The following is a 22,069-nucleotide window of genomic DNA, read 5'->3' as shown; positions in this document are numbered from 1 at the left end:
TGTTGACAATATGCATTATTACCGTAGCAAAAGGTTTGGGTATCAATTAAGAGAAACCATTGAAAAGAGTTGAGTAATTTTGCTACCAACATCTCTTTTTAAAACATATTTGAAATAATTTATCGATGTTACAAATATATATTTAAAAATTGAGATAAAATTGATGTAATATGTAATATAAATTTACAAGTAATGGTTTAAAATACTTAGTAAGTGCAATATTTCATACCTCTTGTAATACTTGGTGATTTAAGTACAATTAGTCACACTACTTTGCTGGCAAAAAAAATTACTTTCACCACAAATTTCACTTGAATTATAAATTTACTATCTGTTTCCAAATCTAGCACAATGAAAAATGTTATGTCATAGAAATTATTAATATATGGACTATGGAGTAACTAGCTACGAAGGTATTCTAAAATGTTTTGATGTTTTTCGTCAAAATAATATGTACCAGATAAATGGCAGCCAATGAGTCCACGCATCATTTTATCACCTTGTCACTAAATAACTCATCTCTGCAGCATCAATGGCTGATGAAGCTCCGCTCCACTCAAATAATCCGATTCGTTTTGGAATCGTCGGATGCGCCGAAGTGGCTCGAAAACTTGCTCGAGCCATGTGTCTTGCGCCGGGCGTCACCCTCTGCGCCATTGGCAGCCGTTCGATCGAGAAGGCAGAGAAATTTGCGGCCCTGATTGGCCTTTCCGGAACTCAGGTCAAGCTTTATGGGAGCTACGATCAGGTGTTAGATGACCCATGTGTGGATGCCGTGTACCTTCCCCTGCCTACTAGCCTCCACACGCAATGGGCGGTAAAGGCAGCGCATAAGAAGAAGCACTTGCTGTTAGAGAAGCCGGCGGCTCTTAATGTAGCGGAGCTTGATCGGATTCTGGAGGCTTGTCAATCCAACGGCGTGCAATTCATGGACGGTACCATGTGGCTGCATCATCCCAGGACGCTGAAGATGAAGAACTTGCTTTCTGATTCTAAAACTTTTGGGCCAATTAATTACGTAAGTTTATTAACACATTACATTTATTAGTGGATAATATATATTTGCTTGGGTTAATATTTATTCATATATTATAAAATAAGTTAATTATTGTGATTAATTTGATAATTTATGAAAAAAATTAATAAATTCTAACAACTTATTATCTAAAAATAAACTGTGAATCCTGAAAAATATGTACTATAAATAATGATGCAAGCATACCATTAAATAAATAAATAAAAAAGAAGTTACGTGTAGATCCGTATTGGAAAGTTACTTGTATTTGGAAGAAATAGCACTAGTAGAACTCTTTCAAGTTTTTAGGTTGTTTCGTTTCAATCTTTTCTTATCCATTATTTTTGTTATTAGAAAGAAAAAAAAAACTCAAAATTGTTATACTTTACTTACGAAAATGATGTGTAACATCTAATTATAAGGTGGCTAATTGAGTTTGACGTGCCATTTGACGACCATGCTAAATGCCATAATGTGTTTTTGTCGAAGTTATTACAAAACAGAGTTCTTGATCGTTTAAACAATTGAATGAATCTCAAATAGCTATTGTTTTTGTTTTCCTTTGGCTGAAGATCCACAGCACATCCACCATGTCAGTTAACCCAGAATTTTTGGAGACCAACATAAGGGTGAGACCAGACTTAGACGCTCTGGGCGCGCTTGGGGACTTGGGGTGGTACTGCATCGGAGCCATTTTATGGGCCAAGGACTACCAATTGCCATCCACAGTACAAGCTCTGCCCGACGTTACAACAAACTCTGCCGGAGTCATCTTGTCCTTTACAGCGTCGTTTCATTGGGGCATTTCATCGAACAACTCAACTGCAACAATTCACTGCTCTTTCTTCGCCAACAGTTCAATGGACCTAGCCATATCTGGTTCCAATGCTTCAATTCACACCAAAGACTTCATAATCCCATACCAGGAAGACTGGGCTTCGTTTGAGTTGAGTTGTGGGGCCCAGTTTGCGGATCTCCACATTGGTTGGAATGTAATCCCTGAGGAAGTGAGAGTGGATTGTGAACTACCCCAAGAGGCTTCGATGGTTAAAGAATTTTCCAGGCTCGTTCATGGCATTGCAAGAGATGGGGTTCAGCCAAATAGTAAATGGCCTGAGATTAGCAGAAAGACACAGTTGGTGTTGGACGCAGTCAAAAAATCGATAGATCGCGGTTGTAAGCTTGTCCAGTTGTGAGATGTCAAATGTCAAAATATGACACTATATTACTACGACATCAGTTAGTAATATTCTGAATTAGTAAATACGAATATGACAATTTCTTCAATTGTAAGTTGTAAACTTTATATTACGAGTCTAAATAATAATTTAGATTTTAAGTGTAAAATATGTCCATGAGAATATAATCGGTTGTATGTGTAATAGATATATAGTTGGTATTGCTGATTTAAAAATAGTTTTAGTTTAATAAAATATTAAAAAAATAATAGCAACATATTTTTATAAGTTTAAACATTAATAAATTTATCTTTAATTTATGAAGAAATTACGTGTAGTACCAGTTTTAGTTAACTCATTTTATTTTTACCCAAAATCTTAAAAGTGTTAATTAATAAGCATTTTTTAAATCATAGCACATATTTGACCATTTCTTGGCTTTGAAATGTAAACCTCAACTTTTTGAAATGTAAACTACAATGTTTTGAAATGTTTACCGCAAATCTGTTGAAATGTAAACTATAAGCTTTGAAATATAAACTACATATTCATAAATGTAACCCACAAACTTAAAAATGTAAAACAATGATATTTTAGTCACTCATACTCTAATCGTAGGTATTAATCATAAAAATAATACATGTGACTATTTATGGTTAATGAAAAATAAAAATGAGTAGTTTTAAAAAAAAATCCCTTAATTTATTGAATCAATTTCATAATATTGGCCCCATCTAATAAGTTCTTGCTTCTTTTTTTTTTTTTTTTACAAATATATGACTTTTTTTTTGTTTAAAGTTAAATATATGAGATTAATTTTTCCATATTTTTGTATGAATTTAAAATTATTTTTTTTCAGTTGCAGTCCCAATTTTCTACATTTTGTAAGATTCGGGTCTCAAAAGTTGATTTTCTATTAGTTAGGTCCTTAACTTTTTCAAATCGTATTATTTAGGTATTTAAATGTTATTTTTATTTATTTTTTCTTTTAAAATACATAAAAAAAGTACAAAAAAATAGTGAATCAATCTTAAAAAATTTGGACACTTAATTTATGACAATAATAAATATGACATTGAAAAAAATATATATTTTCATTGCATTTTTTTAAATATTTAATATTTTTATAAATTAAATTAATGTTTCATCAAAAAAAATATTCTTATCTACGTTGTTGTTTTTATAATTAATATTAATAATTATATTATCTCGATCGATAATATTAATTTTAATTATGTCTATGCTTGCTTATTTTATACTCCTTTTAAATAATGTTACTTATAAGTGAATAGTGTATATACAATTATTTATGTGCATATATATATATGCTTAGTTATAAGTTGTATTATAAAAAAATTACAAAATAAAAATAAATGTGTAAATGATAAATATAGATAATCTCGGAATATTTTAGTTATTGATATTAAAAAATGTAGGTAAAATTTATTTAATGAAAAATTAATTTAATTTATAAAAATATTAAATATTTTATAAAAATATCATGAATTTTTTTTTCATTGTCATGTTTGACATTGTCATAAATTAAGAGGTCAAATTTTTTTTTATGTATTTTGAAAAAAATGAAATAAAAATAGCATTTATGGACCTAAATAATGCGATTTGAAAATATTGAAGACCTAATTTATACAAAATTAACTTTTTGGACTTAAGTATTACAAAGTATAAAAATTAAAGACGGCAGCTAAAAAAAACTCAATTTAAAATAATGCCATATGTTTTAGGTAAGTTGATTGTTATTAGATTTTTTTACTTTTACTATTTTGAGCACAATTTTGATGTCACGCCAATTTTTAACGTTAAATTATTATTTCATATTTTTTGTGTGTTTTTTTAATATTTTTATATTACATAATTATTTTATTTTTTTCCTTGTTATGATTATAGTTTTTTTTTTTTGCCATATGTATTTTTTTTTCTAATTTTTATAGTTTATGTAATGTTTTTAGAATAAATTTTTTTGCTTCTTTTTTATTTCTTTATGTATCCTTTTTTTCCCTTTTTTAGTTTATATAATTTTTTAGAATAGTTTTTTTTACTGTACGCATTATTACAGTTATATTATATAATTATTTTATTTTGGGTTTTACTGTCTTTAATTTTTTTTGTTCTGTGCAAATTTTTTTTTTTTTTTTTCCATTTTTACAATAATTTTCTTTCACTCTTTTTTTTTTTTAACTGTACGCAATATTTTTTTTCCATTTTTTACAATCATTTTAATTTTTATTTTACTATAGGTTACTTTTTTTTAAGGTTTGGATTAGATATTTTTTTATTTTCCTTGCATTTTATTTTTTCTTTTATTCCTTCATGTTTTCTTTATTTTTTTTTTTTAATGGGTGGGGAGTAAAAATAATTGAGGTGGAGAGGTTGTTCGGTTCATCAATGGGTTAATTGGGTATTCTTGTAATGTAGATATAGTTTGAGCTCTTGATAATGACACGAAGATTAAGTTGTATGAACTTTACAAGATTGCTACTCAAAGACCTTGTTTGGATTCCTAACCAATGACATTGAAATTTTTTGTAAGAGCGAAATAGTTAAATATCATCAACTTTAATTTTATGAAGCATAAATGTATACCTTAAAAAAACATAAATTATTACTCAAAATATTATACAGATGCCTCTTGATGGGAAATCAATTTTTGCATTATGTAATGAATTCTTTTGAATTTTCTGTTGAGGAGTAATATTTTGTGTTGTATTAGCATATATACGATATCCTGGAAGTTGGCAGATTAGTTGATGAGTTCTTAGCTAACAACATGCATGAGTATGTGGGATGTTATTTAGTTATGTAGCTAGGATATATAATGCTAAATTTATGTATGTGATAACTAGTTAGCATAATATATAGATAATTGGTTACGCCTAAGATAGTAAAAAGTTATCATAGTGGTAACCGGTTGCTTATAATATAGGTAACGGGTTACCCCTAAGATCATAACAAGTTATCATGATGGTAATCGGTTACTTATAATATAAGTAACTGGTTACCCCTAAGATAATAACAAGTTACTTTGATGGGAAAATCATAATTTGAAAAAAAATTGATATAAAAATGTAAAATGTAATCGATCACGTAACTAGTTACATAACCTAGCATTTAAAAAAACATGATCTAAAAAAGGGAACGATGTAAAAAGAAAAGGCTGGAAAAATTAATAAAATAAAAAAAATACAATTATAAAAAAATGATGATAAATAATAAAATAATTATGTAATGTTAAAATATATATGAAAGAAAAAAGAAAAATATGTATGAAGTACCACCAACTAGCTGCCTAGGTCGTACTTTTCTATGAGGGTCCACTTGCAGCCCTTGAGCCACCAAAGTAGCCTTCATGGTGTTAACGGCGATACTACCCTCTTGGGCCTCAATTTTTTGCTTTTGGGAGGTGATTTGAGTCCTAAGGGCCACCACTTTTGGTGGCTCCTCTATTTGAAACGACTTGGAATACTCACACTTATAGTAGTCGTATCCATCCTTGTCGTCGTAACCGTCGTTCTCATCATAGCCGTCATTGTGGGCCATTTCCAGATCAGCTAGTGGAGGTGGTGGTCGGCTTGGTTCTCTTCCCACAACGGCAATGGGAAGAGGTATTTCATCTGCAGTGTTGCATTTGGTGTTCACCATGGCTATGACTCGAAGCTTTCTTTGAGTTCTCAATAAAAGCACCAAAATGTTGACTAGCTTTTTCGCTAACAACTAATTAAATAAAAGCTCTTAAAGAAATATAGGAGACATAGAGATTTATTATGTGGTTTAGGTTATTAATTAACCTTAGTCCATGAGTATATTGTATTAGGAAGAGAGAAGCTTGAGGGTTCAAGCTTCAATGGAGTTTTAGATAGTCTTGTTGCAATGCTCTAAATACAAAAAATAGGAATCCTTTACAATGTGTTACCTAACCCTATTTATAGATGGTTGAGGACAGTTAATTCTCTAATAAGGAGTAGTTACAATTATTCTCTCTTAATGGAGTATTAAATGAACAAGAAACAATACATTCCAATAGTTAATATGCTGGTGGGTCCATGCGTATCACAATGGGCCCAATTACGAGGTTCAACCCACTACTTTTTGGGGTAGCTACACGTTTTCCCATGTTAGGCGGCATCGTGAGACATCTTGTTTGCCGCTTGTACTGACTCGACAACACGACTTGTGCAACAGTAAAATGTCAGACGAATGCTTGTGGTCCAAGGTCGTCGCACTTGACACCTAGCATTCTACTCCAGACTCGAAGGACAGATCTTGAAAACTTGGAGGACTTGAATGGAGGAGAAGATCTGGAGTGGACATTTTGGATGTGGTTCTCGAGAAGTGGCCATCCTTGAAGACATACTTCTCCAAGGGCAGTGAATGGTCAATAAAAAGGCAAGGCTTTACTTCTGGGAAGCTCCAGAAAACTCCAAGAGGCTTAACCAGCTTCCGCGTGGACCTAATTACTCCTAATGCATGCCGCGTGTTACTTAGTGAAAACACGGACAACATAACAGTTATAGACTTGTTCTTTCGACCCCCTTGTTACATTTTGTTTTGCACTATTTATAGCTGTGGAAATGGGAAGGGCTGACAATGGCACCTTATTTCCCGATCAGGCTAAATTTCAGTACATTTGGCTTGAGACAAGTTTGTGTCTCACGAAACATTGTAATCTGACGTGTTTTCTTCATTTAAAGGTTGAAGGCACACTCTAATGTGGAAGAAGGCTCGGGTGGCTAGGGCCACTGGCGAGCGGCGAGCACCCGAGGTGACCGGAGAGCTTGGCTGGCGACCAGCGACCGGGACTGGTGACCGACGACCTTGACTGGTGATCGGCGAGGGCCTCGGATGACCAACTACAGCTGACAACGACTTAGCTGGTGCATGTGATTTGTGTTCGTTCGACTTGTGCCTCTAGTTGGGACGACTGGCTAGGGCCCTTTTCTTCTCACTATTGGTGTTGGCATGACCATCTAAGGATCATTTGGCTTCAAGTGATGGGAGAAGTAAGGCGGCTTTGACTAGTCTTGCCTTTTCTTAGATGGTTGGAGAGTGGTGAGTGCCACTCCTCACGGTGACTGGTGACGATTGTTGTGTCTTGCCACTTTTTCTTGACATGTCATCACCTCATAGGCTACCACGTGGAAGTGCCTAATTTTGGGTATAAGAATGTTAATAATTATTTATAACAAAGTTATATATAATATATATAAATCAAATAAATTAAGTAATTGTTCTATGTATCATGCAAGTAGGTTAGTCTCCACGCCAATTATTTTTCTATTTGAATGACTGCCTTTTTCGAACTGAATAATTATGAGTTATATTACCATCCCTATATATCATGAATCCCTATAAATCATGAATCTATAAAACTATGAGTCATACATATTGGTATATACATATAATATTTATTATTGTGATTTTATTTTAATCAAGTCTTGATCTTGTTTAAAGACCAGCTATTTTATTTCTAGTTTTCAATTTTCTTAATCCTTTATTGTGTATATATATGTAGGATATCATTAAACAAGGAAAATTTACGACTAAATACTCAATATACATCACTCAAGCAAGGAATCTAAGACATGGATTACATTAAATGCATTTTTTTATTTTTTCTAAGATTATGCAAAACATTTTGAATGCTAGCTATCTAATAACTTTAAAATAAAAAGGTGCTTTTTCATAACTCATTAGGTTGTTGATCTTTAAAATTGTGTTATAACCTAAAAATTAAAGCCATGTTTTATGAGGTAACAAAATAATATTTTAAATATAATGGGTAAGTTATTTACACAATGTGGTGCAAATTAAACACTTAATGATTTCACTTAAGTTGAAGTGAAAACATGAGCTTTTGTTGTAGGCATCTATAATTGACATTTTATTGGTATAAAGTGATATAATGACATATCTAAGCATCCCCAAAAGTTTTGGGAACATTTGGAATTGATTTAGCATGAAAATGAGGAGGTTGACTGGCCCTATGTAAGCACCCATGGTGACATGTCACTTGAACATTGCAAAAGCAAGATATAGTATAATAGGTAACATGTCGCCACCCACTAGGCTGGGGATATGCATTTAGTTTCCAAATTTATGTGTTTAAAAGTTGTTTCCTATTGGTTTATCCTAATGATGATACTGTTGAGATTGGTTAAATATAATGGTTAAGATGTTTACATTTGAGGTGCAAAATACTTAACGATTTTCACTTAAGGAGAAGTGAAAATGAGAGATTGTGTAGAAGGCATCTAAAAGTGACTTTTATGAGTCTAAAGTGATACAATGAGCTATCCAAACATTCTAAAAAAAATTTGGTAGCATTTGGATCAATTTTAGGACCATTGGAGGGGTCCAAAGTCAGAGGAGGTGGCAATGCGTCGCCCCTTAAGTGGCGTAGCATCGCCAAAATGTGAATAACTTCAAAAGCCCTAGCAGGCAATGCATCGCCTCCTAGTAGGTGACGTATCGCCTGGCAGTCGATACATCGTCTGGGCAGTCTTTTAGGGGCGTACGATTATGTAAAATGCTCCAAATGATGTGTTTTAAATGCTCTAATCCTATTGGTTAGACTAATGATGATGCATACACTATAAATATGAGTTATTGAATTTGTAAAGTTTTGATCGCACTTTCCAACTCTCTCTCTCTCTCTCTCTCTCTCTCTCTCTCTCTAGCTCTCAAAGACCAAAGTTTTCTCTAAGAAACTCATCAAGCTTTGCTTGACTTGCATGGTGTTAAGGCTTGTTAAATCCCAAATCTCATTCTACTAATTTAAAGCTTCATGCAATAAGGGAAGGATTGGAATAAAGATTTTGGATAATAATATTCTTATTGTGTATAAGCCTTAGAAGTTCCCCAAGTTTGAAGATTCAAGTTGCTCTAAATAAAATGTTGTATCTATCTAACCCTAACTTTGTTTTGTGTTACTCTATTGTGCTTTCATTGTTAGTATTGATGATTAAATGTTTCTACTTTCATCTTATCATCATTTAATCATTTAGTTTCTTATATTAAAGATTGATATTCATATTATGAACATGTTTATTTGATTATTAAGATTTTTATTTGTACTTTGAATAATGATCTTGCTTAGCATTTAGGGTTTCAAATATTGAAATGTTCCCATTATTAATTGTTGATTTGCAAAGTGTAAAGCGATATATTCCCAACAATGAAAATCTCTATATCCAATTACTTTATTTTCGTGTTTTGCATAATCAACAATGATGGAAATTTGTTCATCTTCTACAATCTTCAAATGCTTGTTTCAAGATTTGGTTTGTGTTGAACACATAACCATGAAAGATCAAAGAAAGTTCTATTTGGAAATAATCTACATGAATGTGGATATGGATTCAAAGTCTTCATCAACAAATGATTAGAAAACTCAATGGGATTACATACTTAAGAAGATCGGTGTCTTCAAATTCCTTATTTCTAAAAGTGTAGATTTCAATAATTTGAATGAAATGTGCTTGCTGCCATATTTTTGTGAGTTTGAATTTATTGTTTATGTTAAGAATACAGTCGTGAATGTTAATGAACAATTCAAGGGTAATTGTTATACTTGTTTTGTTTGTAAATTTATTGATCATCATGTGAGATATGATAATTCTAAAATTAACCATAATAAGATTAGGGTTAATACAATTGATGATGAGATATTTATGACCTTAATTGAATTTGATGCATTCGATGAGGAATATATGATAATCCTAAAGAGAATTGACATAGTTCATGCATGTAGTGATGAGACTGATGCAACCTTAAGAGAAGGTGAACATGTCAATACAATTGATGATGAGATCATTGCAAAAGAAAGTGAAAATACTAAGGTCAATGCATTTGATGTTGAGATCATTGCAAACCTAAGTAAATAGACCAAGGCCAATGCAGTTGATGTTGAGATTGCAACCTTGAGTGAAGTTAATTTAACCCAAAGAAAGGTGCAATGATGGTGTTATGATACTTGTGCCACCATTCATGCAACCTATGATAAAACTCTTTTCAAAATCTTTAAAAGTGCAAAGGTGGGACTTGAAGTCCAAATGAGAACTGAAAAGAGATCCAAAGTACTTGGAAGGGACTGCATTGCTGTGTTCTTCACTAATGGAAAGAAAATGACCCTAAGTAATGTTTTCTATGTTCCCGATATGACTAAAAACATTATGAGTAAAAAGTCTATTGAGTAAATCCGATATCAAAATGGAGTTTGAATTCGGTGAACTCACTTTGACTAAATTGGAAACTTTTGTCGGAAAGGGATATACATGTGATGAAATTATCAAACTTTGTGCTCTTGATAGTGAAAATAATGATATGGCATCTAAATCTTGTAATGTGGTTAATTCCAATTCTTTTACTTTGTGGCATAATAGACTTGCCCATATAGGTTATGGCACAATTAAAAGAGTTGTTAAATGTGGATTGATTGATTGTGATGTGAATGAGCATGATAAATGTGAATTATGTGTTAAATAAAAAATGGTAAAAAAACCTTTTCAAAGTGTTGATAGATGTTCAAACTTGTTATATTAATACATAGTGATTTATGTGAATTGAATGACATGTTGACTAGAGGAGGAAATAAATACTTCATGACTATTATAGAAGATTTCTCTAGGTATACTTATGTGTATTTACTTAAGAGTAAAGACGAGACATTTAATGCATTTAAAATCTATAAAGCTGACGTAGAAAATCAATTGGAAAGGAAAATTAAGACTCTAAGAAGTGATAGAGGTGGTAAATTTTTTTCAAATGATTTCAATATGTTATGTGACAATATGACATTATACATGAATATACCGCACCATACACTCCACAACAAAATGGAATAGCTGAAAGAAAGAATAGGACTCATCTTAAAATGAGTAACTCTATGCTTTTACATATTAAATTGTGTTATAATTTTTAGGGTTAAGCTTTTCTTGCTGCGTGTCATATATTGAATCGAGTTCCTATGAAAAAGAACAACGTGTCTCCATATGATTTATGGAGAGAAAGAAGCCTAACCTAGGCTATCTTAAAGTGTGGGAATGAATTGCTTATTGTAAGAGTACAGAGCCTAAAAGGACCAAGTTGGGTCCAAGGGCCGTAAAGTGTTCATTTGTTGGCTATGCCTCAAATATCAAGGCCTATATGCTATTAGGCTTGAAGTCTAATGTGATAATTGAATCAAGAGAAGTGAAGGTCTTTGAGAATATGTTATAATTGCGATAGCAACTCTTAAGAACTCACATGTGTTGGAGAATCTCTTAAGGAGAAAGATCCAAAGGTTGATGAGCAACCAATATTGCATCGGAGAAGCCAAAGGCTTAAAGAGTTAGGGTAAATTGAGAAATATTCTCAAGTAGAGATACTCTACAGTAGACTTGAAGAAGTCACATGGAAATTTTCTATAATTCTTCAAGTTGAGGATTATCCCAAAACCTACCAAGAAACAATGACTTCGAGAGACTCCAATTTTTGGAAGGAGGCAAAAATGATCAGGTGGATTCAATTATGTAAAACCACACATGGATATTGGTAGACCTTTCATAAGGTTTAAAACCATTTGGGTGCAAGTGGGTATTTCAGAGGAAATATCACACCAATGTCACATACAAATCCTTCAAAGCTAGATGAGTAGCTAAAGGGTTTAAACAAAAGGAAGGAATTACTTATTTTAACACGTATGCACCGGTTGGTATGACAACCACAAAAATAGTTTTGTGTTCCTTAACATCAATATATAACATTTATGTTCATCAAATGGATGTCCAAATTGCATTCCTAAATGGAGATGTTGATGAGGAGATTTATATGGAACAACCAGAGGGTTTTGTTCTAAGGAGAAATGATCATAAAATATGTAGGCTTGTTAAATCATTATATGGTTTAAAACAAGCACCGAAACAATGGCATGAGAAGTTTGATAAAGCTATTGTTTCAAATGGGTTTAGACAAAATAATGTGGACGAGTGCTTATACTCTAAGACTTGTGATAGATATGTCATCTTGGTGTGTACATATATTGATGATTTTTTATTTTGAGTAATGAGATGAGATGCATAGTAGAAACGAACATGTTTCTATCTTCCACTTTCTAATTGAAGGACCTTTAAGAGGTCGATACCTTCTTTGGTATAAAAGTGAGAAGAAATAGTGGGGGTTATTCCTTAAGTAAAGCTCAATTTGTTTAAAAAGTGTTTCACAAGTTTAGTAATCTCTAAATCAAAGAGGCAAATACACAATTTGATTCAAGCATAAAGCTTGAAAAGAACAATGGTAGTGCGGTTAGTAAACTCAGTAGGTTTACTAGAAATCCAAGTATCGAACATTGAAAGGCAATTGAGAGAATTATAGGGTACCTAGAGAGGACGAAGAAGCTAGATCACCAATATTCTCTAAGATACTTGAGGGATACTCTGACGCAAGTTGGATATTGAGCATGGGAGACAATCTCGCCATCATCGGTTGGGTGTTATGCTCAAAAGAGGAGCGGTTTCTTAGGGCCCAAAGAAACAAACATATATTTCACTCAACCATGGAGAATGAGTTTATAGCTCTAGCGACAAATGGCAAAGAGGCCAAGTGGCTTAGGGATTTCACGAGGAATATCCCAATGGTGATAAACAAGCCATATTAGCTTGAACTTATAATGGCATTATATAATGGGAAGTCTAGATATATAAGTCTAAGACATAAGTATGTGAGACAATTGATTCGATGAGGAATCATATTTTCTAAAATATAAGAGAATATGTTTCTTGCTATTCATGTTTTCCTTCACTTGGTTATACAGATGAGTGTCATAGTGATCATGATTTGTGCATGTTGTTGTTTCACGACCTAGTCTTTGTGTCATCATAGGTAGGTTAGGTGTCCACTCACTTGTAGTAAAGACCTAGCATCTGTATAGAGGAAGTGTTCTGAGCCTCCCTTTCATGGTAGTTATCAGGTCCGACTATCCAGTTTAGGTTGTCTGTTTTTCTATGGTGGGTATCAGGAACTAGGGATCTAATGGACGGTGTGATGTGCACATGTAGTTTGTCTCTTGTGATTATTTGTGGTCTCTTTGTTTTTGTTTACACATGATGATGATATGCTTTGTTTTAAAAGCTAACCATGTAGAAGTTTATATTAAAACTATGGGTCTCTTGTTATTAGTTGTTTTCATATTGGGCTTTATAAGCTTACCCCTATTTCTCCTTTCTAGGAAACACTCAGTTGAGACTAGGGGATATCAGGATGGATGAGGATCTGACATTTGGATTTTTCCTAGTTTAGTCCAATCTAGATTTTTTGATTTTAATGAAATGTGTATGGCTTGGAGATTATCCCCGATTCTATTATGGTGTATGAATTGGAATTAGGCTATATTATCTAGTTTGAGGAATCACAGATGCTAAGTATATTTTTATGATTTGTGCCTTATAAAATTTAACTATTTGGTGATCGCATAACTGTGAGAATATTACTTTTAAACGTATCTATATATATGATTGTAATGACCCAACTACTCTAGACTTTGGACCATTAACGAAAACTATACATAGACCCTAATCTTTAATAGAACTTACAAGTGAAAAAGATCATACTTTATTAAAAACTTGTAAAAAACCAATGTTAAAACTTACATAACTCAAAGCAGGATATGGGATCCCATTGTTTTAAAAAGAAAACATATCTTAATTGAAATGAAAAGAGATTACATAATAGGTGCGGAAAAATACACATAAACCATAAATAAAAGACTACATCCTCGAAATCGAACTCTCGACTCCTTGAATCCATTTATCATCGATACACATTCTCCCAAGCATCCATGAATCTTTCCCGCCACTATAGCTATTTTCCTGCACATATAAACAAAAAGGAATGAGCCTAATGCCCAGCAAGGAAAATCTACCACATAGTTGATATACATACATTTCATAAGAAACATAAAAACATAACATAACACTTATATCATACACATACTATAATGGCCATTATTACTTGGGGTCCCATAGACTAAACAAGTCATATGCCCATTAGATTAGTGGGGTCCTACTAGCTAAGTAGGTCATATGCCCATAATCTATTTGGGGCTTGTTAATCAAATGGGTCATATGCCCAAGCCTACAAACATATCATAACACTTATCATAACATAAGAAACATAAGATAACATATAAAACATATAACATATGCATTTCTATCCTATTTTCCTTACCAAAATACCGGGATAAGAGGACAGAGGTGGGACTTTGGAACACTCCTAAGAAGCATTTAAAAAAGAGTGAGTATAGAGAAGAAGAGAATTGAAAGGAATGGAAGGACTAAACCATTGAGAAAATACTTACCAAAAACTTATGTGTGAGTTCTTAGATTTCCTAACCAAAATAAGAATAAGGTTAGAATAAGTAGAAGACTATGAGAACTTTTAAAGAAAAAGTACAGAAACGAACTAGAGTTTGGGTTACCTTGAAGACTTGTAAGACCAATCTAAACCTCGAACCGAAATACTATAAATCCTTACTTTCCCAAGTGTTTGATAAGCTTATGATGATCAAGCTTATGATTTCCCCACCCAAGTGTTTACACTCTCACACTCACCTAGAAACTTGCAGCCTCTGAACTTAGAGCAAAAGATGAATAATGGATGGGTACTAGGTCCTATTTATAGAGTTTAGGAATGAAAGGATCTTAAATTAACTTGAATAAAAATAATGGATTTTTAGGTGAAAATAATTTGAACAATCATTCAGCAGAGGCTGAAGAGTCGTTCAAAAAGGTGCTGGACTTATCAAAAGGTTGAATGGTTGAATGGAAAACGAATTCAAAAGCATTCAAAATATGCTGAAGGAGGCGATATATCGCCCCCTTTAGGCGATATATCGCCTGGACCAATATGCCCGAGGCAAACGTGCATCGTTTCGTGTTTTCCGTATCTACGTGCTGCGATATATCGGCATTCGCTGATTATTTAAACACGAAATTACACATTTTTAGCTTAATTCAAATTGAGTAAACAGCATTGACTAAGCCCTCAAACGTATTCAAAAATGTTGACTGACCTTAGAGCATTCAAATTTTACCCTTAATAAATTAAATCCTCAAAATACTTAATCCTTAATCACCCATACATAACATGTGCTAAAAATCCTATTGGTTCTTATCTAAACCTTATAGTATAATAAATATTATCCTCAAAATCAGCCATATTAATCAAACCTTAGGTTAACATTAATATTCTTAAACTATAGGTTAAACTTAGAAAATCTACAAGTACTACTATGAGTGCCCAAATAATTCCCGGTCTGAACCAAAAATCCACAGTCATAAAGATAATACTATAATTACCATAATACTACTATCTAACTAGCTAAGTAAAGTTCTTGGACTCTGCAATGATGAGAGTGATCCTAGTTTTAATCATATTATTTTCTATAAATTATAGGAGTTATTCTATTATTTTTGGACTTATTATTATTATATTTTATAGTATAAACTAAAGGATCATTTAAAAACATAATTTTCCAACAAGGGTCAAAGTTTGACTATTGACCACCCAAGTTATGGATATTACACATCTGTCATGCTCTAGGGCCTGAGGCATGATAGAAAAATTGTATCAGAGCACTGGGTTTAAATACCTACGAGTTTCTCACCAAATATTTTAAAATTTAGTTTTTTTACTAAAATATTTTCATATGAAAAATAAAAGTTATGTAAATAGAAAGCGTCTACTCCTCACTAAATTGTTAGCTATAAGATCATAGACTAAAGGAATGTCAATTGCAATACCGTTGTCTTTAAGAATTTTGGAAATTTTGGATGTCATACATTCATTAGAGATAGGACTCTAATGGCTTGGACATACCTATTACAATTAGAAAAATTGCTAGTTTTTGGAAAATTGTAGTGACCAAAAAATGAGTGAAATAGTGGGATACTAAGGAGGTGGATGATTGTACATAAGACATGGAGGAATCATCCATTTATACTCGTGATGCTGTTGTGGAACCACCCTTCTTATCAACAAGTTTCTAAGTAGCCTAAAGTTGGGGATTTTAACCAAATTGATATCCCATCTTAACTCGAAGGATTACGTGTTGTCAATGCTTCATATTGAAACTCGTGAATATGAGTTTTAGGAATATGAAATTGATGCTTGATGGAGGATAAATTGGAAGATGACCAAGGTGATTTAAGGATGATAAAATTGTTAAAGTAAAAAACTTGGAAAATTGGTATAAATATTTGGCCTTCTAGGACGACTCCTATTTTCCAACATGGTTGTTTTCGTTGTGGTTAGAAAGACCATAAGAAAAGAAATTGTTCACATCACCAGCAGAGCTTCCATCATTGATTAGGTTTCCTATTGATACAGAGCTTGAGTTTCATTCAAGTTACTCACCATGTTTCTAAACTTATGTGGCTACAGAGAGCCAAAGAAGTACACTTATAAAGGAGGTTCTAATGTGAGCTCTAGTTAACCTGATTAAAGAAAAGAAATATTTTTTTTGTTCAATCCTATGCTATTGGTAATGAGGATGTGTATGGAAGTGCAGGCCAGGAAGTTGTGGTAAATATGGTATTTATCTCACACTCATGAATCAGTGTATTGTTCGATGCTGGTGCATCTCATTCGGTTATACCTTGATTGTTATTAGCATGTTGGATCGAGATGAAAAACCTTATGTTCTACATTATAATAAGTGTACGTGGAAGCACATAGTGAGGTTATCACTGACTGTCGGTAGAAGTTAAATTGTGTTTAAATGGAACAAGCTATGAAAAATCTATTAGTGTTGCCTTTGGCCAAATGGATATAATATTTTGTATGAGTTGGTAGTGGGCGTACCAAACCATAGTTGATCGTTCAAGTAAGTGAATGACTCATTCGATACCAAATTGTGAATTTGTCATCCATCAAGCCAATGTGGGTGCAGTAAAACAAGATCTTATTCTAAATGTATGTTTAGGTGGGAGGAAAACTTTGAGTGTTATGGAAGTGGTATGCAAATGAGGGAGAGTCTAGGACTCCATATTAGTTCCCCTAGATTTCGGTGGTGGATGGAAATACAGATGTGATTATGATGATTAGCTGGAAATACCACCTGAATTGGGAGGTTATATTTTGCATTGATTTGATTCCCTAAGCTTAATAAACTTCCAATGCACCTAACTGTATAGAACCAGAAATGTTGGCTAAGCTGATGGACCAATTATATGGATTATTGAACAATGATTTCATTCTGAATAAAAAGTTTCCATAAGAAGTTTTATTTTATGTGAAAATTAGACTAATGGATTTTTACGCTTTTGTGTTGATTATAAAGGTGAACCACTTAATGGTGAATAACTAGTATCATCTAATGATGATGGATGAGTTCTTTGATAAACTTAGAATATCAAGGTTATTCTCTAAGTTTGAATTGAGATTAAGTCATTGTCAGTTAGAAGATTAAAATGATGATGTACTTTAAACTGCTTTTAGAATCGTTGAGATTGATCAACTTCAGTTTAGGTGATGGTGTTTAAAGTGATTAACACTTTGAAATGTTTATGGTTCTTTATGGACATACTTTTCAAACCTTACTTGGATAGGTTTGTATTGGTGCTCATTAAGGATATATATTGTATTTTGAGATGCGAGAGGAACATACTCGATAATTGGAAAGAGTGTTGCAGAACTTGATGGATTATAATTTACCTGCCAAGAAAGAAAGTGTGACTTTTGGATTATCGAGATTAAATTTTTTGAACATGTAATCTTTTAAGAAAATATTGTTGTGGATCATGCAAGGCTAGACCTTTCTTGCAATGGAAATATTAATCAAAGAGTGTGGTCGATATCCATGGATAGTCAGCATAGAGGGTTGCTACCATCAGTTTGTTGAAATTTCTCGAGGGTTGTTATACCGTTGACAAAACTTGACAAGGCAAGACATTGAGCGGTGTGGGATGAAAGTTGTGAAAAATTAACCAGAGAACTAAAACAAAGGTTGTGATTCACATGGTTCCACTATTCCTAATAGTAAGAAAATGTTTATGGATCTCATAGGCTCTTCAGGTGAGGCTTAGAAAAATACTTGTACAATGTGGTAAGGTTGTTGCTTATGCTTCACACCTATTGAAGTCACATGGAAGGAATTACCCATGCGTGATTGATGGGTGGTATGTATCACTTTTGCCTTAAAGGGTTTGAGAGGGAGACTGAGACCCATTATCAGACATAAGAGTTTAAAATAACTTTTCACTCAAATGGACTTGAGGATGTGACCAAAAGATGGGTTGATTACATGAAAGTATATAATTTCAGCTCATCGTATTATTAGGGTACAACCAATATGGTGAAAGATGTATTGAGATGGAAATCTCATAGTACTTTGGCATGTTTGACTCTTAAGGATGGAAAAAGAACAGTCACAGTGGATGGTTATAACTTGCAATACTATGAGTGAGAAAAGATAGGTTTTGTCTATTACATGGTGATTACAACAATGCTACTTAAGAAAGTTAGACATTGCCAATGGCAAGATAAGGAATTAGGACTTTTTGGAATCGAATCCAAATTGGAAAGCATTCGAATGGATAGAAGGTAAATGAAAAAAATGTTCTTATTCCATAAGGGATGATTGGTTGTTGCATATATTCATAATCTGAAAGACTTTGCTATGATCGAGGTCATAAGTTTGAGTTTGCCGTAGCTGAAAGTATAAAGATGTATTGAGACCTGAGAAGACGACACTGGTAGGAAGGCATGCAGTATAGCCAACTTTGTTTCTAAGTATTTGGGTGCCAATAAGTTAAGGCTAAGCACCAGGGTCACTCAAGTTTACTTCACCCATTGCTTATACTAGAATGGAAATGGGACAAGATCACCACAAATTTTGTGAATGGTTTGCCTTGATGCTTTTAAGTCATGACGTTGTTGGATGATTAATGACTCGTTGAATAAGTTTGCTTAGTTATTACAAAAAAATTACAAAATTGCTCGACTATATGTGGTTAGTATAATTACTACACAAAGTGTTTATATGAGCACGGTGTCAAATTGAGAACCTTGTTTCCCAGCAAGGTTTTGGTGAGCATTGCAGGAACCTTCAGAGGATGAATTGGATTTAAGTATTTTTCACGTCCTTAGATTGTTAGATAGTTTGAGAGGACAATAAGGATGTCGAGAGACATGCTTTGTTCTTTTAACTTGGATTTTAAAAGTTACTTTGAATACTTCAAATAACTTGTTATGAGTGGAGTTTACTTGGAATCAAAATTTCTTGATCATCTATTTACAACATGACTTCCTACAAGAATCTATATGGGAGACCATGCATGCCGCCCTTTTGTTGGACAGGAATGGACGAGCATGCAACCATGGGACTTCAGATTTCACAAACATAGTAAGAAGCTTTGAGACCATACAAGGACTTCAGATTCTACAAAGTCATCATAATAGTTAAGTTGATTTTCATCAATGAGAAGTTGAGTTTGAGGTTGGTGACTAAGTCTTACAGAAGGTTACTCTAATGTATGGCTTAATGAGATTCACTACAACAAAAATGAGTTTTAGGGGCGACGCATGTCGCCCCTAATAACCCAAAAAGTCGCCCCTAATATGTATCAGGGGCGACTTGTCGCCCCTGATTAGTCGCCCGTGGAAAAATGTCCCTGAAGGGTACATTAGGGGCGACTATAGGGTCGCCCCTGATATTCAAATCTTAGGGGCGACACAGTCGCCCCTAAAAGTTGAAATTTCGCCTAAAAAATTTGAATTATTTTTGTCGATATGTCGCCCCTAATACTCTATTAGTCGCCCCTAATAATTAAGCATTAGGGGCGACACGTCGCCCCTAATACTATACTCTGTCACCCCAAATAGTGCACGTGTCATATTATCAGGGGCGACAATGTCGCCCCCAATACTACTTTATTTATAAAAAAATAATAAAATTAATCAATTAAATAGTATTAGGGGCGACAAGTCGCCCCTAATACTATATTCTGTCGCCCAAAATAGTGCACGTGGCATATTATCAGGGGCGACAATGTCGCCCCTAATACTACTTTATTTATAAAAAAATAATAAAATTAATTAAATACAATTTTAAATAATTATTTATCAAAATAATTATTTAAAATTTAATTAATTAAAAACAAATATATTAAAAAGAAAAATATTATATTAAATATTCAAATTAGTATATTAAAATAACAATTGTAAATATTCATAATACATTAACATAACAAATATTCATATTATTCATAAAATTTAACAATAATTAATAAAAATATAAACTTAGTCTCCTAAGTAAGTTGCCTCGTCCTCCTCCCTATTGTCTTCTTGTTGTGGTTGTTGCGGTGGCTGTGGTTGTGATTGCTGCGGTGGCGGCATCGGCCAAGGATATTGGGGAGGTAATGTGGACGATCCAGCTCTATACATGTAGGGATACGATGGCTGGGAGGACGGTGGAATCGGACACGGATAAGGTGTTGCTCCGTACATATATGGAGGTACCATATGATAAGACGGCGTTGCCCCGTACATAGAAGGATGAGTTGGAGCTGGAGGTTGAGAAGACGAAGCCCTAGAAGTATTGTCACTATCAGGCACATGCGGCATCTGAACGTTTGGTGGACGAAATGAAGGTACAAAATATTGAGTTAAGAAATTAACTTGATCAGTCAATTTCTGTAAATTATTCTCCAGATTTTCTATATATTCTCTTGAATGATGAGGAGGAACTTGAGACTTGCTGAAGTGAGAGTGTTGGGTAGATGATGACCTCGACCCCGACCTCGACCCCGACCCCTTCAATTTGCGGCCCACTCCTCGCTCATGTCCACGCCTTTGGCCTAATACTTTTTGTAGCACCTCCTCCTGATCAACTGATGACAGACTATCATTATTAGAAGCATCAATGGATGTTTGCTGAGTTCGTAACTCAAAATCAGCCTTCAGTTTTTCCTGTTTTCAAAAAATGTTAGACACTAACATTAAATATAACTCTATTAATATTAAAAAATATAATTCAAACTTACATAATCTTGGCGAGCATCATCGTTCACGAAATCATATTTTGATTTCTTCCAATGATAATCCTTCCATGACTCAATGAGGTCCGGGTTCGTCTAAAAAATATAACCAAAATGTTAGAGAACATATAATTTAAAATAACATAATTTTGATAATATTTTATCTTTTACTTACTTTTTCAAAACGGACGGCTGCCAGCGATTTTGTACCCTGTGTTGTAGAATACTTTTGTTTCTTCCGATTTTCCTTATTCTTTATGGAGCGCGCAATAAATTGTGGACTTGTAAATAACTGACAAATCTACTTCCACTCCTCCTTGTTAACATCATTGGTTGGGTTGTTTAGAACCTTATCCCAATCCTCCGGTCCATTGTAGTATTTCTCAAAGTGTTTGTGTCTTAGTGTTTTCCTATTGCGGTATCGGTCTTTCATCTCTCGATCGATACCATTTAAACACTTTAAGAAATCCTCGCGGCCCGCTATTTGATAATAGTACTAAATTGAAAATTAAAATTGTTTCGTTTATGTAAAAATTTCGGCAGCACCTCCCTATAGTTCTCATAAGTGGGTAGACTAAAATTAAGTTTGCCCACTTACGAGAACAAATAAGGAGACACATATTGAAATCTCTATTAACGAAACAATAAAATGAGTACTAGATCAAATTATAGGTACACAACAAATCCAAACTATCCATGCGGACACATACCGTCCTGGATAATTCGGAGAAGCATATTTAAGAGTTCTTACTGACTCAGCTTCACCGAACGGGTCTAAGGCTTTTCGTGATTGAAAATAATTAATAAAACATTATCACTAAGTGATAATATATAAAACGTCTATCCAATCT

The 22,069-nt window shown here is 33.4% G+C and overlaps 1 protein-coding gene and 1 long non-coding RNA gene across 2 annotated transcripts; one reads left to right on the top strand and one right to left on the bottom strand.

Moving 5' to 3' along the window:
* Positions 1-443: 443 nt before the first annotated feature.
* On the top strand, positions 444-2,399 carry LOC133788996 (uncharacterized oxidoreductase At4g09670-like). The gene is made up of 2 exons (XM_062226698.1): positions 444-1,018; positions 1,588-2,399. The coding sequence occupies exons 1-2, from the start codon at positions 533-535 to the stop codon at positions 2,209-2,211; spliced, it is 1,110 nt and encodes a 369-aa protein (XP_062082682.1). The 5' UTR covers positions 444-532; the 3' UTR covers positions 2,212-2,399.
* A 17,946-nt stretch (positions 2,400-20,345) lies between these two features.
* LOC133790068 (uncharacterized) lies at positions 20,346-21,715 on the bottom strand. The gene is made up of 3 exons (XR_009873872.1): positions 21,394-21,715; positions 21,225-21,314; positions 20,346-21,071 (listed from the first exon to the last, which is right to left on the bottom strand). It is a non-coding gene; the product is annotated as an uncharacterized LOC133790068 (long non-coding RNA).
* Between the last annotated feature and the right edge of the window lie 354 nt (positions 21,716-22,069).

Source organism: Humulus lupulus, chromosome 7 (assembly GCF_963169125.1).
Source record: "Humulus lupulus chromosome 7, drHumLupu1.1, whole genome shotgun sequence".
Lineage (NCBI taxonomy): Eukaryota > Viridiplantae > Streptophyta > Magnoliopsida > Rosales > Cannabaceae > Humulus > Humulus lupulus.
The sequence above is the reverse complement of the archived record's forward strand: the minus strand, read 5'-3'. Positions and strand labels throughout refer to the sequence as shown.

What these genes read in the sequence shown, in the direction of transcription:
- LOC133788996 (XM_062226698.1), top strand. Translation starts at nt 533, where the DNA reads ATGGCTGATGAAGCTCCGCTCCACTCAAATAATCCGATTCGTTTTGGA. An exon ending in CTTTTGGGCCAATTAATTAC is followed by an intron (nt 1,019 to 1,587) that starts GTAAGTTTATTA and finishes CTTTGGCTGAAG; the next exon opens with ATCCACAGCACATCCACCAT.